The 22,058-nt window shown below is 38.2% G+C and overlaps 1 protein-coding gene across 1 annotated transcript in view; it reads left to right on the top strand.

The window, feature by feature from the left end:
* The window catches only part of NDEL1 (nudE neurodevelopment protein 1 like 1), a 30,504-nt gene extending 10,027 nt beyond the window's left edge, over positions 1-20,477 (top strand). Inside the window, 9 exon segments of the mRNA XM_070736753.1 lie at positions 3,626-3,723; positions 4,808-4,952; positions 5,411-5,604; positions 6,051-6,073; positions 6,377-6,466; positions 8,145-8,315; positions 9,053-9,144; positions 10,151-10,302; positions 19,342-20,477. Of these exon segments, the coding sequence (XP_070592854.1) occupies positions 3,638-3,723; positions 4,808-4,952; positions 5,411-5,604; positions 6,051-6,073; positions 6,377-6,466; positions 8,145-8,315; positions 9,053-9,144; positions 10,151-10,302; positions 19,342-19,432 (1,044 nt within the window). The 5' untranslated portion in view covers positions 3,626-3,637 and the 3' untranslated portion in view covers positions 19,433-20,477.
* Positions 20,478-22,058: the final 1,581 nt, after the last annotated feature.

Genomic DNA, 22,058 nt, shown 5'->3' on the forward strand with positions numbered 1-22,058 from the left:
TGGGGAGGCTTTTGCCCAATCCCAGGTGGCCCATGGATTCTGGTGACCATTGGACTTGATCAATTCCAATATCAACCTGTTGGAACTGAAGGCAATGGTCCTGACCCTTCAACATTTCAAGTCGATGGTGAGAGACGTTCATGTCTTGGTCCTAACAGACAATGTGGCAATGCGGTTCCGTATCAACCATTAGGAGGCACGCGTTTCAAGCGTCTCCATGAAGGAAGCGGAGAGACTCGGTCTGTGGGCCAAATAACACATGACATATGAGCAGAACACATCTTGAATGTGCAGGCAGACTGACTGAGTAGCTCCATGATGGCTGCATCCAGGCCTGTTTGAGATTCTGGCTAGGATATTCAGCCGGCTGGTGGTAGATTTGTTTGCGACTCTGCACAATGCACAACTCCCAAGATTTTTCTTCACGTTTCTGATACAAGAAGGAGAGGGATCAATGCCTTCAACAGTCATCAGCCTCCTGATCTCTTTATAGCTTCCCTCTGCTTTCCCTCATACCGAAGTTGATTCGGAAGATGCTCAGGGAAGAGACGGAGTTGCTCCTGGTCGCTTCCAATTGACCCCAGCAATCTTGGTATGCAGATCTGGTGGAGTTCTCAGTGTCGCGGCCTTGGCAGATTCCAGACCATTGCATTTCCCTCAGCAGGGGTTTTCCTTCAGCCATACCCACATTGGTTACATCTGAAAGTCTGGCATTTGAGGGTGTTTGCTCCAGGATTACAGATTCTCAAATGACGTGATACTCAGCATCCAGGCATCTCAGCAACAACCTACAACGTGCATCCACAATACGACCTGGACAGCCTATTGGAAGTTTTGTTCCCAGTCCAACTGGGACCTGCTGGCTGCCTTGAATATGTGGAAGTTGCATCTTCTAAATCAACTTCGGTTCTGTGGAATTTGGACTTCTTGCAGGCAGGGTTTAAGAAAGGGTTGGCTCCCAACACACTCTGCAGGCAAGTGGAGACTTTGTCAATGGTTCTTCATCTACAACATCTCTGGTCTCTCTATTACCATTCTGCAGTCTGGGAGTTTTGGGGAGGGGCTGCTAATTTGACGCTCCAGGTTGTCCATCAATACCCTTCCTGGGATCTCCCTGGTCCTGCAAGCTCTCACTTCCTCTTCATTTGAGCCATTGCTCCAGTTCCTTCTATTTAAGACGGCCTTCTTGGTCGCTATCACCTCGGCTACCGCTATCATCTTGGTGCACCAAGTCCTTTCCATCCTCCAACTGGTTCCTTCTTTTTTTGCCTAAAGTGAATTCCTGGTTCCACCGGGCCCAGGAGGTGATCCTTCCAGACTTCTGCCCCAACCCATCACATCTATTTGGAGCAGCACTGGCCAACATTGGATGTCTGGAGGGCTCTCCAGATGTATATTTGATGAACTGCTTCCTTCTGGAAAACTGAATCATTGTTTGTGGCATTTCATTTGTCCTCCATGAATCATGAGGTCATGCCCCAGACAGTCAGTCGTCGGCTGAAGGCCTGCATTGCCCGAGCTCATGAGAGCCAATCCAAGCTGGTTCCCGGTAGGATTACTGCAGATTTCACCCGTAGCACAAGCCACTTCCACGGTCTGTGCTACGCAGGCATCTATTGACGACATCTGTTGAGCAGCCATGTGGACTACTCCGTCTCTGTTCATCAAACATTACAAATTGGACATGTTTGCCTCGGCTGAGGCAGCCTTTGGCAGGAGGGTATTTCAGAAGATCTGCTGCACCTCTGCTCCCCTGGACTGGGATATACCCAAGACTTAAGCTTGGGTATATCCCATGCTTGGACTCTCTTTAGCAGCGCACAGAAAAAGGCGTGTTGGTTTACCTGAAGAGTCTTCTCTGTGCACTGCGGGGAGAGTCCAAACCTACCCTGGCTTCAGGGTCTAGTGTTGCTGGATTTTAGCTGTAATCCACAGCTAAAAATATTTAAATATCACAGATGACTTTATCTACGGTAGGTTCAAATAAGATTCTGTGTTGTGGTTTGTTTGTTTTTATTCAGCACAATGTACAAACTCACTTTTAGATGCTTTACTGAAGGCAAATTAATGTTGCACTACTTAATTGTATTATCTTGGAGTTATTGTCTTGGTACTATTTCTTTAAATTGCAAAGTCAAGTACTGTATAGGGATAAAAGCAGAACTGTACTGTAGCGATTTAGAAGGGCTGTCAATAGTTTGTTTTTAGTATATGCAAATTGCTAAGAAGCACTGATATTACTATAGTAGGTAATAGGGAAGTAAGATTTGTCAAGTCCAAAGTTTCCATTGAACAATTAGTACATTCCCTGATGATATCTGTTTTACCTGCAAGATTTCTCTGCCCTCTCAAAGAAAGATTTGTATTCTAATTCAGGGAGTTTATATTGGTTTATTTAGATCATGTACAGCATATATAGCTGGAAGGAAAATGGCAACAAACAAACAGTTCATTCACTACTTTTTTTACTGTTTATCTGAAGACTATTTATACTGAGTTCAAAAGCTAATGTACCGCTTTTTATTACAGTTTCAACTTTTCTTTTTTGCTTGTTTTGGTGGGAGAGGGATTTTGGAAATTTCCACTGTTCAGAATATCTAGCATTTATCCCTCATTGCTTGAATAAAAAATATGGGTCACAGAACTGAAAAGTGCTAGACTTTCTGTCTGAGGGGGAAATGGCTGATGGCCATCAGAAATCACTAGGGTTTTTTTTAGCTGATAGCTTTAGCTTTCACAAAGATTTGAGATCTGACAAAGTCTGTAATTCTTCTCCAAAAAGTTAAGGTGAATCTAATTTATTTTTGTTTATGTTAAAAATGGATAGAAAGAATATTTAGGAAAACAAATACAGTATAAGATCTGGGTTGTTTTTTTAAAAAATTTCACTGCTAGTATTCATTTAGCTGGCCTTAAGATTTGCACAATTCTGTGAAGGAGGGAATTAGTAATGTACTAATCATTTGACTGATTTATTTTACAAACTGGTGTGAGAATATGATTGAAGGGCAGTGGAACAATTATAATAAATTAAAAGAATGAGCTGCAGTTTATTTAATATTTTTGAAAGTGAGATTATTGTGTGGGATATCTGAACATGAACCCCCTGTTCTACTTTTTCAGTAGCAATAGAAAGTGATTGGTTCAAGATTGTAGCACAGAGTAGAATGTAATGGTGCTTCCCCTTCTTATAGTACCACCAATTTAAAAGTCTCTGCAGCTGATACTATGTGTCTTGTAAAAGGAAATTTCTGGTTAACATTTTTGTAAAAATAATAGGCAGATTATTGAAACTGAGGAAATAATGGATGCCCCTCTTTGGACACTGTGATTATGATTTAATTTTTTTTCAGCTATTCATATGCATGCACCCATAGAATTTTAGTTTTAATTTGGCTGGGTATGAGAAAGCGTATAATAACACTTCTGGCTTTCATTAAAAAAACATTGGATTTGCTGGTTAATTATTTCTGGAGATGTAAATTAGTATAACTACATTATTCCTGTGAGGTCAGGAATAGAAAAAGATCTACCTTATAACTTTCAAAGATTGACAGAGAGCTTACTTGGGACCAAAAGGATATCTCAGGATTTTATTAACTAAATAACTTGTCTCTTTATATAGGTGATTCTTATTATGGATTGTGAAGAAATTCCAGAGTTTTCAACTTCGGAGGAAGAAGCTGCATACTGGAAAGAGCTGACTTTAAAATATAAACAAAGGTATAATTCTGATACTGGGTTCTTATGAGTTTTACTCTGATGTATGAACGCACCAACAATTGATCTTTCTGTGATCCAGAAATTTGCAGATGGAAGCCAAGCCAAATATCTCAAAAATAGCATTATATTTGAATTGACTAGACTTAATGCTCTAGGATACATGAATAAAACCTCTATTGGAAGTGACCTTGCCCTATATGAAATCTCTCTTTCAAACAATGGGGCCTTTATCACTTCAGAAACACTGCTAATTCAAACTCATGTGACATTTGTCTATTTTACTAGGGGTATTCTTTTCTAAAAGTTCTGCTTTTATTGAAGTATGGTTTTACTTCCAAGGCTATCTAATTTTGATAAACTCATTCTTAGATAGTGAGAGACTTTGCTCTGTTTTTAAAGGCAGCTGGGAAGATTAGCCATTACAAAGCTCTCCCTCCATGTTTATCTAGATTTCTACTAAATATCCAAGGTGTGTTCATCTCCAACCACTTTTGAAGAAATCTGCTTGGATTTAATTTGTTCAGAATTATCTCTTAACCTGACTACAAAATTTCAATAATGGCAGTTTCTTAGAAAAATTGCAAAAGACTGTTCCAAAGAACTAATTTTACATTGTGTGTATGTGTGTGTGTGTGTGTGCAAAGTTCTGATCAGCTTTAATAGAAAAATAAAGCCCTGTACTATAGAGAAATGAAGTACTTACTAATATATTGATAAGTAGCGATCTGTAGCTATTTGAATCCAAAGTCTAATGGATACTTCAGAGGAAAGTGGATACATTGGCAGTACATGTTGATACTGCCATAAAGAACTATGCCTTTTCCTGGCTTGCCAGCAGCCTTAAAAATGTGCTTTAGAGTTAAATATGCAGTATGCCAATAGAATGTGACAAGGTCATTACACCCTCTCACTACTGACTTTATTCCCTTGTAAGTTCGGGAAAAAGATGTGTACCTTCATTATGAAAGTGCCAATAGGTCCAGTGTGGGTGCCCATGTCCCCTCTAATTTTTTTTTTCCACTTTACAACTAAATAGACTCATATCTGTATTAATAATAAAAAAATATCTTCCTTGAAAGAAAAGTTCTATTCACTACTATTCAGAATTTCAGGAAGGCAGCAGAGAATTGGAAGCAGAGTTAGAGGCCCAACTAGTACAGGCTGAACAAAGAAACAGAGATTTACAAGCAGACAACCAAAGATTAAAACAGGAAGTGGAAACTTTAAAGGTACAGTTTGGGAAGGAAAAATGTCTTCTTCTGTTGCACGATTCTTTGCTATAGAACAGAGCACTTAGATTATACATCTAAATACATGTCACTCTTGTTTTAGGATTTTTGCAGTCTTTGATTGATAAAATTGTTTTAGGATTTTTGCAGTCTTTGATTGATAAAATTGCACATCTTCTAATTTCAACTCAAATCAGTGGGTTGTTGAAGAGGTGGAGTTTCCTATCTGGTGTCTTAAGAGTTTCAGTTAACTGTTTCCTCTTCTGTTCAACTTTTATTAACATGAATATTTCATGCTGAGTCCAACAATTGTGTATAGTCTTTATTCTTTCAGAGCAATTTTTTTCTTTAAGATCTAAAGGATTTCATAGCTATATTCAGACATTAGCATAGAAATGTATTTAAACTTCTTAGATTAATTTCAGAGGTATTGAATTTCTCATGTCCTATATTTTCAGGAAAAACTTGAACACCAGTATGCACAAAATTATAAGCAAGTGTCTTTATTGGAAGATGACCTAAGTCAGACTCGGGCAATTAAAGACCAATTGCATAAATATGTAAGAGAGCTAGAACAAGCCAATGACGATCTTGAGCGTGCGAAAAGGTAAGTAATGTTGATGATTGCCAGTTATCTGACTGAAGAAAACATGTATTGATCAAGTTTTTGTTTTTTTAGTGCTATAAATAGTTACTTGATATTGGTGCAGTTCTGCAACTAAAACTAAAGTTCATCAGACTCCCCAAACCATTTTCATTTGTTATATTTTCTTCTGAAACTAAATTTTGATATGATAAAAAAACCCGAAGTAATATTAAAAAACAAGCATTAGATTTTCCTTTTATTTCTATTCAAATTCTTTTACATAGTTTTTATTCAACAAAGCTTAATAATTGAGTAGACAGCAATGCGTATGGATGATATTGAAGTACTTTCTCTTAACTAATAGTCAGAACCTTTTGTAAGAAAATTAGTCAATTGATTTACTTTTCTAAACTATGGGAACATATTTTATATGTACCAAGGTTCCACTTTGACTACTTACCCATCTAAAATAACATATCAGAAGTATGTGCATATGTGTGTATTTGATATAGAGTATTAAGAATGAGAGCATTAAGTAAGATAATGGCTTGAATTCACTGGCTAGTGGAATTAGCTTGTTATCTTTATCGACCATCTTCTAGTTCCTGAGATGACTTTTCTGTCATTTGATACTGATTATTGAATTCTCGTTTTCTTGATGTTCTTTACTACACGTTAATGCTTCTTCAAAGAGTTGATTTCTTTCTTGATTTTTCCCCCACATTAATCTCTCCAAAATTGATAATTTGAATATTTTGAAGCCAGAGAATCAAACAGCCCTCCAACGATAACCCTAAACAAAAGAAACTTCATATATAACCCTACTAGCTAATCTAAGCCATAGAGAGAAATGCTTTTTTGGAAAGTGAACTAGATGACAAGGAATCTCTGTTAGTTTCTGTGCAAAGACTGAAAGATGAAGCTAGAGGTACTACTTAATATATAGCTGCTAATTAATGTTGTAATAATCAAGAACTCTAATTTTCTTTGTTATAAGATAGTTGCAAGATTTATTTATTTATTTATTTATTTATTTATTTATTTATTTATTTATTTATTTATTAAATTTGTATGCCACCCCTCTCCGCAGACTCGGGGCAGCTCACAGCAATAGTAGAAAACAATGTAAAATACAAATCTAATATTTTAAAAAGCTAAAAACCTATAATTTAAAAAACATCAACACAACATGCCATACATAAACTATATAGGCCTGGGGAAGATGTCTCAGTTCCCCCATGCCTGATGGCAGAGGTGGGTCTTAAGGAGTTTACGAAAGGCAAGGAGGGTGGGGGCATTCCTAATCTCTGGGGGGAGCTGGTTCCAGAGGGTCGGGGCCGCCACAGAGAAGGCTCTTCCCCTGGGTCCTGCCAGATGACATTGTTTAGTCGATGGGACCCGGAGAAGGCCAACTCTGTGGGACCTAACTGGTCGCTGGGATTCATGTGGCAGAAGATAATTCTGAAAGACAGCCAAAGTTTATCTAATATACTCATATTTTTATGGCTATTTCATGAACTGTGTCTCCACCCCTCTCTCTGTATCTCTTGCTCTGGGTATCTCTCTTGCTCTGAGTGTGTGTGTGTGTTTGTGTGTATTTTGCTCTGTTGTTCCCTGTCTCTGTGTCTCTTCTCACTCTCTCAGAAAACCCAGCAAGCTCTCCTTGGGGCTCTTCGCTACTCCTTTCCTTCCTTCTTTTTGGAAATCTGGGCAAGCCACAATAGACCCTTCCCTCCGCTTCCTCTCACAACCTCTTGGCCAGGTGTAGCAGGGCCAGGAGGGTGTTCATGAGAGGGGGGAACGAAGCCTCTGTCATGGGCTACCCTTGTTCCTTAGCCAACCCAGATTTCGAAAAAGAAGAAAGGAAAACAGTAGTGCAGAGCCCCAAGGAGAGCTCGCTGGGCTTTCCCGGGGGTGGGGGGAAAGAAGAAGCACAGAGACAGACTGAGAGAGAGATACACACACAAATACAGACAGACATAGACACACACACACTCACACACACATAGAGAGAGGGGGTGACCAGCTGACAGGTAAGGATCTTTGGTGAGGGTGCTCCGGCTTTCTTCAAGCCTGACCTTCAGGGTGGGCGTGCGAAGTTCAGTGGGGCCAGCCCCCTTTTCCCGCTGCCTTGAGCTTTTTAAGGCTGTGGCTGGGTGCTGCAGCCCAATCCTCCTTTCCTTCGTCCCATCCTCCCAAATCCCATTACCACCCTGCCAGCGCTTGTGTTAGTCACCGGTGGGTGGGTCAGTGTCTCGGGGCGGAGAGCAAGTTGCACATCTTCCCAAGCAACTGAGGCACACCCAGCACCAACAAGGGCCGGAAGAAGCTCCAGCAAGAGTGGGACACCAGAAAATCAGTCCCGGCTGCTTCCCCATTCCCTGCCGTCCCCCTTACCTTCTCAGGCCAGGCGTGGAGTGACTAGGAGGGGGAAGGGCAAGGGGTGGGGCCATCCAGTGATGGGAGAGGGAGGCTGCAGCAGAGGGCCCAAAGAACCACATGTGGCTCTAGATCCGCGGGTTGCCAACACCTGGACTGGGGAGAGAGAAAGGGTTTTTATTTTCATAGCTAAAATACACAAATTTATTTTTATTTAAAATTTACAGATTTAAGGCAAGAACTAGCAGTACGAGAAAGACAAGAAGTAACTAGGAAATCTGCTCCTAGTTCCCCAACCCTGGATTGTGAAAAGATGGATTCAGCAGTCCAAGCTTCACTGTCACTGCCAGCAACACCAGTTGGGAAAAGCTGTGAAAACAGCTTTCCCTCTCCAAAAGGTAGAACACATGCATGCATATTTTCTGAAATACTAAATGCTTATATTACAAGTAGAAATTGATTTAATTATTTATATCTTCATATATAGCTGTTTTTTGTTCTCAGAATCTTGAGAAAAAATCCCTTTTATCAATAACTTTTTTACCTTAGATATAAAATATGATCTAACAGCAATGGTTAGGAATTTAGAACACTTAGCAGTAAGAATTTGGTGACAAAAGAGCCTGAAGAGGCCCTCCTTAAAATGTGGCAAATGGCAATCATGTGACCACAAGATGCTGCAAATAGTCCTGAATGTGACTCAGTTGATAAGTGCCCAAATTCTGATCATATGAACACAAGGTAATTTCATAGTTGTAAGTGTGACTACTGATTGTAAGTCACTATTTCCAAGGCCCTTTAATTTTGAACTGTCATTAAATATACAGAAGTAAGTCAAGGACTACCTGTATTTTTACCTTTGCATTACACTGTGTAATATGCATATTCAGCCATAGAGGAAAGTGGGAAGTGATTTTATGGAAATAAGATTTTATATAAATCAGTATTGTATATAGAATTGTTTTATTCCTGGCCATCAAACTTTAGATAAAATATATTGCTATGGCACTTACTCATTGAAACATAAAAGATCCTGGTGTGGGATTGCTCTTTGTTCCTTTTGTTGTTGTAAATGCTTAAGTTTGGGACATTGTAATTATGTGACTTTTCTGTTGTATTTGTGGGTTTGTTGCAGCTATTCCCAATGGCTTTGGTACTAGCCCTCTCACTCCATCTGCCCGAATATCAGCTCTCAACATTGTAGGTGATCTTCTAAGAAAAGTGGGGGTAAGAACTATGCTCTGTATCATGTTATGGCTGTTTCTAGATGCTGTCTATGTGACATACAGTGCAATTCCTCACATGCATTAAAATCACATAGTATAGGGTTTCCTGCCGAAGCAGGGGGTTGAACTGGAAGACCTCCAAGGTTCCCTCTGACTCTGTTATTCTATTTTATTCTAGTCCAGTTAAAATAAATTACTTGAAACTCAAGTAGGTTTACTTCATTACATGAAACAAATGTTTCTGTATTATTATGATACTAAGGAGAATTGAACTCATTGGGTTATTTTAGAGAAATTTTAGAATTGTGCTGTTTGCATAGTTTGAATGACTACATGGAGCAGAAAATTTATATATACAAAAGGGGGAGGGATTACATATGTTTACTTGGAAAGAACTGGCATGGGAATTAAGCAGGTACTGCTAGATCAACAGCTTTGTGGTTTCATGTAGGGAGAAATGACAATAAAATCTAGCAGAGTAAGATTAATATTATTTATAGAGTTCATCATCCTCAATCTTGGCTTTTACTAATTCTTTTTTAAAAGGTTCATGGCTGTGTTAAAAGATGAACAATTAAGTACTCAGTGCATGAAATTTTATAAACCTCATACCTTACAATCAATAAAGAGAGATGCATATATTTTCAACATTGCATTTCCAATTCCTGTATTGCAAATACTTGTACAATACATCTTTAACTGGCTATTATAATTTTTTAAACATTTTCTTAAAATATGCAAATTGTAGTTTTCACTACTAAAGTTATTGATGGTTGATGTTTTAGATAATTTCTCTGTGGAAGAATATTTGAAAGCCAGTTTCAATTAATGGGCATACTTTTAAACTCAGTTCTTAAACAAAAATGTAGGTTAAGATCATGTATAATTCTTTGTAAATAAAGTGATTCTTTATACTTTTCATTGTGATGTGGCGCCTGATAATTCTATCTTCTCTAATCTTTCACCCAGACTGATAATACATTCTATTTTTTTCCATTTCTTCTCAGGCATTAGAATCCAAATTAGCTGCTTGTAGGAACTTTGCAAAGGACCAGGCATCACGTAAATCATACGTTGCAGGAAACATAAATAGCAGTATGATCAACAGCAATGGCATGAAATTCTGTCATCCAGGACATACAACATTTTATGACAAAGCGTAAGTTTTGTTTTTACATGAGGTTTTAGAGAATTGTTTTGTATAAGTTTTTCCCCACTCTTTGATCCATAAACATCTTTCTTTTTTTCTTTTTTGTTCAAATAAATTCTGATTCCTTGTGACCGTAGTGATTAGTCCCTGCAGTTTTTCTAGCAAGATTTCCACTCATGATTTGCAATTGACTCCTTCCTAGGCAAGAGAGTGAAAGATTGGCCCAAAGTCGTCCAATTCCCTTTGTGCCTAAAGCAGGACTACAACTCCCTGAGTTTGAGGTCTTCCAGTTTTTAGCCTGATCTCTTAACTACTGCATCAAACTGGTTCTTTATTTTTATTTTGGCATAGGCTCAAACTCTGCTTGTTATACCTTTTCCTTAATGAATGAAAAATGGATTTTATATATCTTCCACTTCACTTCATTGTAAGAGAGATGACAAGACAGCTCAAAGTAACTTTATATTTTGACTTTGAAGATTTTTTATGACTGGGAAAAATGTTCTTAACAATAAGATTCATCTCACACAAAAAGAAAGCAGAATTTATTGATTTACTACACTTTTGACTTCAAAACATAAGTAATATATAAAAGTGAATAACATTAAAGTCTTCAACTGCCATTCATTAAAATTGTAGAATACTGTTTTCATTTACCCCAGAAATATATATTTAGCTGCAAAGTTTAAATGATTTTGTGGCTGTGTCACTTTTTAAATTTGAATTGATGATTTCCTATTTCTTTTTTACTCCAGGGTCAGTATTTCTAATATGGGCTTATTTAAAAAAAAATTGAACTTTGGATTATTCTCAACAATAATCATCCAAATAATTAGGGATAATACACGTTATGCAGATATCTTATAAATACTGATTAGGAATAATGTTAAATATAGTAATAGAACAAGCAAATGATTGAGTGAAGATAATAAAAATCCATATTAGATGAGATATTCCAGTGTCCTTCCATTATTTTTCAAGGGAGTTTAACAGTTTTGAAGTTATTGCAGATATGACTCAGAATGATGCTACTCATCACAACTATTCTCCAAGTTGTGGGTTTCAGTACATCTTAAAGACCTACATTAAAATAACTAGGGGTAATAATATTTAGAGCTTAAAACTGAAAGAAGTACTTAACATCTGACCAAAGACTAAACTAAGAATCAGCCAAGAAAGTTGCTGCAAATTTAGAGTGCAACCTGAACCTTCGCAAGTACTGGCAAATACTGAACATTGCAAGTATTTTTAAAGATAATCTCTTACAGACTCTATAAAAGCAGTAACTTTGGCATTAATACCTATCTAGGACTGATGAATAATAAATCCCTATTAAAAATTGAACTCTTCAAAATATTATCAGACATTTAGAGAGATGTCTCTGTAGGCTCCTTCTATGCCTGGCTAAATGTCTGTGCAACTTGCAGAACAAGGATATGTCTTAGCTGTTTGCACTTGGGCAGGATAGAAATTATTTATTTATACGATTACTGTTAAAGTCAAATCCAAATCCAGCAATTCAAACCAGAAGTTTCCAATCTTGAATTTTGAAGCACAAAATTAATAACAACAAAGTTTTACTCTCCCCTTGAACCTTGATACAGTATAAGTGAATTATAAGATAGGAAAAGTTCACTCTTATCAATGACTTCTAAAATCTGTTTGCTGGATTGATTTTTTTTTCTCATCAAATTATACAAGGGTCAATTGATTCAAAACATACATGTATTTCATATTGTTCCTTGCTGCAGCCTTTTTCTTTAATCATATTTTCCCTTCATTCTGCATTAAGATCTTATCTATTTTCATGATCCTCATGCTTACTACAATATTGATTAGTCTGGCTTCTTCTAGATATCACTCTGTGCCCTTTGGAAAACCTGTCTTCCTTAACTCCATTACTCAGTCTCTTTTCTTATTCACGCTTGATTTAGCATACAAGAACTTTGTGCTTATCAACAGTCAGCATACATTTAGAGTAAAAAAAATGGTACATTGCAGAAGATAACTTTAGTTCTCTCTCAAACAACAGTGCAAACCTCACAATGTAAGCAGAGATTATTTAAATATATTTAAAGTTAAAACAGCAGCAACTGTATTGTAAACATAATGTTATTTAAATGATCCGGAAGCATCAACAGCCATTTCTCTGCACTGCTTCTGCTTTTGGTTAGTGTTGACATGTCATGGTATTGTGTATCCTGTAGCTCTTCCTGTGCTGCTTCCACTTAGTTTCTGTCTTATCTGCTGCCTCCAGTCCCAACCCAGAACATGTTCATAAATTTGAGCATCCAAGTATGAACGGACGAAAATCACTGCCTAGGGCTGAACTACTTACAACGTGGAAAGTGAGCTCAGGCATGCCCGTTCTTCTCCTCCTTCCTTTTCTTTCTCTCTCTCTATAGCCCCTGTAGTGTTCTCCCTGCCCCCAATTGTCGCTGGATCCTGAAACAGCCACGTTTGCTTTTGGACCCGACTCAATCTGCTGCCGCCGCCGCCTTATGAATGGCCTATAGTTGGGTGGTGGGACTAACAGAGGTAATTTGCTCATTGCTGTACTGCAGCCTTTGCTGCTATTGCGTTATTTGCTTTGAATTCTCTGTTGGCTTTTATAGAGTTATATGTTAGCTAATTCAGTATGATAAGATGTATACGGAGAGGGGCGGCATACAAATCTAATAAATAAATAAATAAATAAATAAATACTAAGCTGATGTCAGAATTATAAGCAGAATCACTGTTTGCATAGAAAGTTTATTGAAGTTGATGACAGCTGTTGAGGCTTGGAACTAAGAAAATTGAGGAGGAGGAGTTTGAGGTGCATGTTTGAATTAATGGATGGTAACTGAGACACTGTGAACTTGCTTTTTAGACCTTGTTGTGAAAAAAGTAAAATTGGGTGTTCGCTTTGGTCTTAACCCAAGGCAGATTTGTTATCTTCTATTCGTTTGGCATTAATGTACCATTTTTTCATATTCTAAACAATTATCTTGATGACTTCATTGAACTGTTGCTAAAATTTCATTTTAATAGGCCTTCTCCACAGAATTAACTAGGGATATATAAATGTACATAGATGCAGGCAAAAACAGCTTACACTGAATGTCACAACCAACTAGCTGGCATTGTTTACAGGAACATCTGCATAGTGTATAAAGCGCCAAGTCAAGTTGGTACAAGCAGGAAGAGGGAGATTGTGATCCCCTTGTACAGAGCGCTGGTGAGACCACATTTGGAGTACTGTGTTCAGTTCTGGAGACCTCACCTACAAAAAGATATTGACAAAATTGAACGGGTCCAAAGACGGGCTACAAGAATGGTGGAAGGTCTTAAGTATAAAACGTATCAGGCAAGACTAAATGAACTCAATCTGTATAGTCTGGAAGACAGAAGGAAAAGGGGGGACATGATCGAAACATTTAAATATGTCAAAGGGTTAAATAGGGTTCAGGAGGGAAGTGTTTTTAATAGGAAAGTGAACACAAGAACAAGGGGACACAATCTGAGGTTAGTTGGGGGAAAGATCAAGGGCAACATGAGAAAATATTATTTTACTGAAAGAGTAGTAGATCCTTGGAACAAACTTCCAGCAGACGTGGTCGGTAAATCCACAGTAACCGAATTTAAACATGCCTGGGATAAACATATATCCATTGTAAGATAAAATACAGGAAATAGTATAAGGGCAGACTAGATGGACCATGAGGTCTTTTTCTGCCGTCAGTCTTCTATGTTTCTATGTTTCTATGATACAGAGAATAAGAGAGTTAAAATTCTTTGGGCCTTTCAAATCCAGACAGATAGGTAGGTATTAGTCAGTCGGACATGGTGATAAAAGATAAGTAGCAGAAGAGTGGTGGTGATAGATGTAGTGGTGCTAAGTAATGACAGCAATATCAGGAAGAAGGAATATGAGAAGCTTGGAGAAGTATCATGCTCAAACACATCCCAGGAACAATATCAGAGCTTTCTGTCTCAAAATAAAGGCAGACAATATAGATGATAAATGTGCCTGAATCTAGACAACTTTAACAATCCTGTGTTAGAATATGGAAAGCAATTCCTCCTTTTATGGCTGAAAAACTGGGTTCTAAATCAAAACTACCTATGCGTTTCTGAAATGAAATTCATTTCCGACTTCCTGTCATGCTTTGGACAAAAAGTACACTTTTTAAACTATTTTTCTATCTCTCCCATATGTTTAGGTCAGATTCCCTACATATTTCATGGGTAATTGTGCCTGGTTTGGTGTGATAAACTTATCTTTATGCTTGGAGATTATTGTTTATGTGTACTGTCCATAATGGATTTGGAACTGACATTATTAGTCTAATAGCCTCTCTTTGAATTTAATTTTCTAATATGAGTTTCAGTAATAAGTTCTAATTTTATCTTGATCCTTTCTATGCATGTTATTTTAATGGAACACATGGTATATATTGGATTGAACTTTATATAAAAATTTGGAGGGCATAAAAAATCTGCTCCTTCAAAAGGGAAATGGAAATTTTGTTGCAAAGTAAATGCTTCTTACACATTTTAAACTTGAAAAATTGACTTCCTATCAATTCATATAATTCATATAAATTAATGTTTAAGCTTGAAAAATGTCTTATAAATTTAATATAGAATTCAGGTAATTGCTATAAATATATCAAAAACTGAATAGTAAACTACATATTCATTGATTTGTAAATGTAGGCTTGTTTCTCTTCTGTACCCTTGATAAAATAAGACAAAAATGAAATTTAAAACAGATGCTGAGGATTTTATGATAAAATATTTTATTATTTGATCTGAAACCATATCTTTTATACAATCAGCGCTGTCAAGTAATAGTCAAAAAAATCAGCACCATGAGTTAAAAATGACTGAATAGAGAAAATACCACAAAGAATAATCACTTTTACAAGTTGATTCAAAAATGTCTTCAAACAACAATGTTAGTTGAAGCCTTATCCATGAATAAGATTATTTTATAGTGGCACTGAATTGTAAAGTTACTATCATTTATTTATTTATTTATTTATTTAATTTAAGCCAATTCCCAGACTAACACTGGGCAAGTTGCGATATAATTAAACAGAATATAGAAGATAAATACAGAAAAGATAAGTACAAAGAAAAATAAAGAATGAATGGCAGCAGCAACCACGCAGACAAACATCTATTAGGGCCCAGCCGTTCTAACCCAGGGCTTGGGAGAACAAGTATAGGTCATTAAAGCGTTTTAGAATGCCATCAGAATAGAATGCCACCAGAAAATATTCACTTCAGAGGTCAGATTCTACAACAGAGAAGGCACACTTCCTGGGCCCCAGTATGTAACACTATTTAATTGAAAGGGTTTGAATCTCATCAACCTTATCAGCTCTCATCAGCCACAGAAGATAGGCAGTCCCTCAAGTAAAATAGGCCTTATATAGGACTCTATAGGTCATAAAAGCAGCTTGAATCTCTCCCATAAACATAATGGTGCACTTTGTGAAGGGGTGGCATATGTGCATAGTGAGGCATGCCTTTCACTGCCCACACCAGTTGGAGCTTCCAGCCCCATGTAGACACAGAATTGCCACAGACAAGCTGCAAGTTAACTAGGGCAGTGATTTTCAACCTTTTTTGAGCCGCGGCACATTTTTTACATTTATAAAATCCTGGGGCACACCACCAACCAAAATGACACAAATAAATAAATAAATAAATACATACATACATACATACATACATACATACATACATAAATAACCCCCTCATATATACAATCCCATGTAACATCCCCTTATAAATACCTGTACAGTCAATCATCAATCATCCCTCCTGAAATTTATACTACTGTCTCATTTCTGGGTACTTCTCCTGTCTTTCCCCCTTTTCTCTCTCATGTTTCTAATTTCTCTCTCTTCCTCCCTTTTTCCCTCATTCCTTCTCTCCCTCCCTTTCTCTCTCTTTCCTTTCTCTCATTCCCTTTCTCTCTATCCTTTCTATCTCTCACTTGTTCTTTCTCTCCCTCCCTTTCTGTCTCTTTCCTTTCTCTCATTCCCTCTTTGTCTCCTGGGGCTGACTGCAGCTGCCCTGCACCCCCCACCGCGGAGGGAAAGCATTTGGCATCGGCACCGCCAACCCCCCCTCCAGGAGCAGCAAAAGCCTCAGCGACGGAGCCGAAAGGGAAACGGCGCGATCCGTCACTTAGGCTTTTGCTGCTCCTGGAGGGGGGGGGGGAGGATTTTCTCCTCCCCACCCCCCCCGGCAGCCAAACGTCGCTGAGGCTTTGGGCATCAGCGCCTTCCCTTCCACGAGCAGCAAAAGCCTCAGCGACGGAGCCGAAAGGTAAACGGCGTGCCCCGTCGCTGAGGGTCTTGCTGCTCGTAGAGGGGTGGCGCTGATGCTCCCTCTCGCCGCCCCCATCTCCCCACGACCGCCTGGGGCCGCTGCAGCCAGCACGCTCCCGCTCCCACCGCCAGTGCCCTCCCGCCGGGGCCAAAGGACACTTGCCGCCGACGCCAGGAAACTCCAGCTGGGCGGGGCGCTGCCGGTGCCTCCGAGCTCCCACTCGCTCTCCTTTTTCCCGCCTTCCTTCTTTGGGGCCCAGCAGGAGAGCGCCAGAAACCGCGGCAACGGGCAGGAACCGGGGGACAGCTGCGAGTGGGAGCTCGGGGGCACCGGCAGCACCCCGCCCAGCTGGAGCTTGGCGGCACACCTGACTGTGTCTCGCGGCACACTAGTGTGCCGCGGCACACCGGTTGGGAAACGCTGAACTAGGGTATAAGTAACTGGCACATGGGAAGCTCATGTAATTGATTATTGCAGAAGTTGGAATTGAATAGGCACTTAAGTAAAACAAAATATTTGCATGTTTGCTTGTCCGTTGATTTATTCTGCAGGCATCTAAACAAACTTTTGAGAGTTATGTAACTGCTTGCAGCACAAATTTTTAATAGGTTACTAAATTATAAAAGTAGAAGAGTATGACCAGATCATATATGACCAGATCCATTTTAAAAACTTTTCATTCATTCTAGAAGAAAATAATTCATAAGGATTTCTTTTCAGTTTTCTACAAAATGACCATAATTTCCACTGAATAAATTGGATATCTGGGGTATCACTTTTTCTATCTTCTTTCTAATACTATACCTTGTGTTACTAGTAGTCTTTATTAGTACTATTGCCTGCCATGAGTTGATTGGTATGGAATCTACAGTATCAAGTAGCTAACTGGGTAGGTGTTTTCAATTAGTTTTTTTATTTCAGTTCTTGTCTTTATTATTATTTGTGTGTGTGTGTGTGTGTGTGTGTGTGTGTGTGTGTGTGTTTCAGTTCTTGACAATTTGTAATGCTTAACAGTATGGTTTCCTCATTGTTTTAATAGTAAGAATGGATCTTTTTACTTTTATCAGGGTAGCTTTAGAATTCCAGCAAAATAGGGGGGAGGGGGAATCCCCCAACATTTTTATCACTATCATTTAGTTTGTTTCTGGGAAAACCCAGCTGGTCTTGGATTTCATTATTATGCTTGCTAGATTTGATGATTTATAGCTGGTGAATTAGAGCTGACAAATTGCTAACCGTTTTGATTCTACTCCAGTTTATACCTAATGAATTTCCTTGCTTGAGATATAGATTATAGCTGCAATTTTTATGAGAATAGGTAGGGTCCAGTTAATGTAATGTTACTGGGGAAATGTTTTTCGTCAGAATATAGAATTTCATTTCAATGATAGTTTGTATTATTGTTATGTAGTTGGGCAATGTATTTTAAGATTTGAAAACAGTCTCAAACCTGAAAATAATACCAGATGCAGAAGAATTGTGCAAACTATTAGTTGTTTGGAAAAGGTCAGACTGGATCCTGGAACTATGTAATATATAATGCTGGAATTTTGGAATCAATTTTCCAGACAATAAAAAATTTGACAAAAGGCAGTTTATGCTGACTTGTTTGAAATATATAAAAGTTAGAGAATGAAATACTTTTTTCCTAATGCCGCATTTTTTTTCAAAGGTTCTCAATCCATCTTCCTTAGCATAGTTTGTATATATACAAACTTAATTTTTCTATCAAGTAAATCATTTTACTTACTCTGCAATCCTTCAATCATAGCTTTGAGCTGCTACAACTTTGTAAAGGGCCGATTATAGCAATAGCAACAGCATTTAGACTTATATACTGCTTCACAGTGCTTTACAGCACTCTCTAAGTGGTTTACAGAGAGCAAGCATATTACCCCCAACAATCTGGATCCTCATTTTACTGTCCTTGGAAGGATGGAAGACTGAGTCAACCTTGAACCTACTGAGATTTGATCTGCCAAACTGCTGGCAGCTGGTGATCAGCAGAAGTAACTTGCAGGACTGCACTCTTAACCACTGCACCACTGAGGCTCTGATTATGAGCATTTTAGTATCCTGCTAGTCTTTTAAAATAATATTTTTATATTGTCAGCCTGAATTGCAATAAAAAAAGGTTGTCACGTTTATAGGTAGGCTAGCTTTGGGACATGTAGCAGTCACTGTGTCAAGTTTCTGTGTCATCTTTATCAAATTAAATCTTTACAAAGCAATGGAAACAGAAGCTGGTTTGACTAATAGCAGGCCAAGCTAATCATACTAAAACAAGTTAGCCTATTTGGGTTGTGACCTGATGACCAGACAGCAGTATTTCCTGATAAGCCAAGGTTTATTATGTATCTCACATGTTCACAGTGAAGCAGCCCCAAAAATTAACCACCAAATATTTGCCGTCCTGAATCTGCAAGGAGATGCACAGCATATAAATATAATTTAATTAATTAATTAATGTCATTGGATTTTGATTTTTTTTTTAAATGGTGTTTTTATTTAATGGTATTTTCTTTACTGTAGTTATCCCTCTATCCCTTTACTATAGTTATCCCTCTAACTTGCTCATAAATGGATGGTTTTGTTGCTTGAATTTGGGAGTTAATCAGTTTTCTTTGCTGTCATCATAGGACTAATATAATCCTATTATAGAGGGGGTATAATTTGTCAGTGCTACTTGTTAACAATTTTTTCTTATTTGTCTTGTAGGGCAGTCAACGGGTTTGACCAAGGCCCACCACCAGGTTTAGGAGCATCCAGACCATCATCTGCACCTGGCATGCTCCCTCTGAGCGTATGAATGGATTGCAAAGCTATGATGGGACTTGTGTTTTGTTCTTGAAGGAATAAGAAAAAAGCTGCTTGTGATAGTTTTCTGTTGGCACCCCCTGCTGGAGCTGAGTGGGTGTTGCAGAATGCAGAAACTGCCCAGAAAACCAAGCACATCCAGAGCACTCCTTGTTAATACAGTCTATTTTCTTCTATTTCCATCGTGGACATTCTTAAAATGGTCACCACTGATGTCTCTCTCACAGATTGCAGGAGTTGCACTTGCCCAAATTACTTCCCTTTTTCCCCACCTCTGTTTTGTATGTTGGCTAGCTAGGGACTGCTTTGATGCTGGGTATCCTATGTCTTTCACATTGTACACAGGACGCCTGCTCTCCCCCCACTTTTATTTTCTGAATAAGTCAATTCATTTTCAAGGGAAGTTTTAGAAATCCTCTGACCAGTGATGGATTTGGAATGAATTTTTAACAAATTCTATGAGGGGTCTTTGTACCTAGAAGCACCCTGCCAAAGATCTGGGTCGTGGAGAATATTTAGATGTGGCATCTCCCTATGGAGCATAATACATTATGCAATTATGCCAAAGTTGTTCTTTTCTAAAATGGAGACATACCCTCAGTTCAGCAATTCCTTCGCAGTCAGTTTATCCTACTAAGTTGGCTTTCCCTATTTTTATTTCAAGAAAACTGTGGATTGGACTTCGGCTGCTTGGTGACAATTGCCCAAAAGCAAAGGAAGGAGAAAGGAATTAAAGCCAGGAAAGACTAGGGGCACATTGCTTCTCATAGCTTGAATTTTGTCATCCCTTTCTTTTGACCCTTTTGCTGCGTTAACTGTTTACATTTGTTTTATTGTACATAGATTTGTAAACATATTTGCCTAAGATATTTGTATATAACTTGGGCTTTCTAACTTTATTTATTAAGACTTCTGAGGCATGTTTCCCTTAGGACAGTATGTCAACTTTATGTGGTGACTGCCATCCTGTGGTTTCACAAGAAAGATGGTCCTAAAATAAAGATCTTTTAATGTGGACATATTTGATTTTCAGAAAAGATGCTTCTCCTTTGCTTTGTTTATGGTCTGGTATTTTGATTCTTGAAATTTTGCTCTGTATTGTAATTGCACATACACAAAAATATATTTTGTCATCATTCTGATGCAGGTTACAAACAGTGGGGCATTAGATATCCACATTTTTTAAAATTCATACATGCTCTTCACAAAGAAATGAAAAGTTTTCTGTAGATATGAATGGCTGCAAATTCAAAACAGATGTGGACATGATTGTGCCAGCTAAATAGGCAGAAAAAGCTACTTCATACTTGTCATGTAGGGGGAAAAAACTGGTTGGTGGGAAAAACTTAATTATCCTTACCTTAACCTAGTGAGCTGCAATGTTTGTGGCACTTATATCACCCTGCTGTATTAAGTAGAAAATCCAAAACTCTTCCCCATTAATGACCATCACCAGTAGTGATAGTAGTGATTTAAATCCACCATAATAATTGTTGAAGTTTCAGTTTTTCTTTTCTGTTCATGAAGACTTAATATGAACTGTCTGTTTTTTGGAATATGAATCTGAAAGGAGAAAAAATATTTTTCCTTTTAAGGAAACCCCTCCCACAGGTCTCTGGCTGTGTTTGGCCAAGTTCATCTTAGTAGAAAAGGTAACTGGTATGTAGGACACATGGAAATAGGAAAACAACGTACTACATACCTATAAAGTACCTTGTACCTTGATCATTTAGATATGATTTATCATTTAAAGAATATGTATATTATTTTATTTTCCCTTCTAAATATAATGAGAGTGTTCTGTCTATCTTCTAGTGACCAAAAAGGTGTTTAATGTACTGTATTTTTCAGAGAATAAGACGCACCTAGATTTTAGAGGAGGAAAACAAGGGGAAACATTATTCTGAATCAAATGATATAGTAATATATTATTTAATAAAATACCAGTGTAGCAGAATACTTTTTACAACCATATATACTTTTTACAAACTTCAAACTTGACAGCTTTAAGATTTGTGGACTTCAACTCCCAGAATTCCTCCTCCAATCATGAGATGGAGTAATCCTGAGTCTTTGAGGATTGGGTAGCATAGAAGTCGAATAAACAAACAAGCCAACCAACAAATCAATAGCTGGGTAGGGAGCTAGATAGCTTCTGTGCTGGGGGATGGCAAAAATGCTCCAATTTTTATGAAAAATGTGCTGGTTTTTTGCCTGATTTTTCACAAAAATGACATGTTTGTCATCTCCGAGCACCCATGAACTCTCTGCAGGCTTCCCTGACCCTGTCCAAAATGGGATGTGGGGCGAAGCTTCGGAACAGCAAAAAATGGCTGTATTCGGTGTATAAGACGCACCAACATTTCCACCCTCTTTTTGGGGGGGGGGGGTTGTGACTTATACTCAGAAAAATACAGTAAGTCCAACTCTAATTCCTTGTCACTGAAGATGTACCGTATTTTTCGCTCTATAAGACGCACCTGCTGATAAGACGCACCTAGATTTTAGAGGAGGAAAATAGAAAATAGAAAAAAAATATTGGCGGGGCTTGGCGGCGGGCGGGACGCGCGAGGGAGCAAGCGATCCGGCGTGTGATGGCGTTGGGGTGCGGAAAAATT

The sequence above is a fragment of the Erythrolamprus reginae genome, chromosome 2 (assembly GCF_031021105.1).
Source record: "Erythrolamprus reginae isolate rEryReg1 chromosome 2, rEryReg1.hap1, whole genome shotgun sequence".
NCBI classification, from domain to species: domain Eukaryota; kingdom Metazoa; phylum Chordata; class Lepidosauria; order Squamata; family Dipsadidae; genus Erythrolamprus; species Erythrolamprus reginae.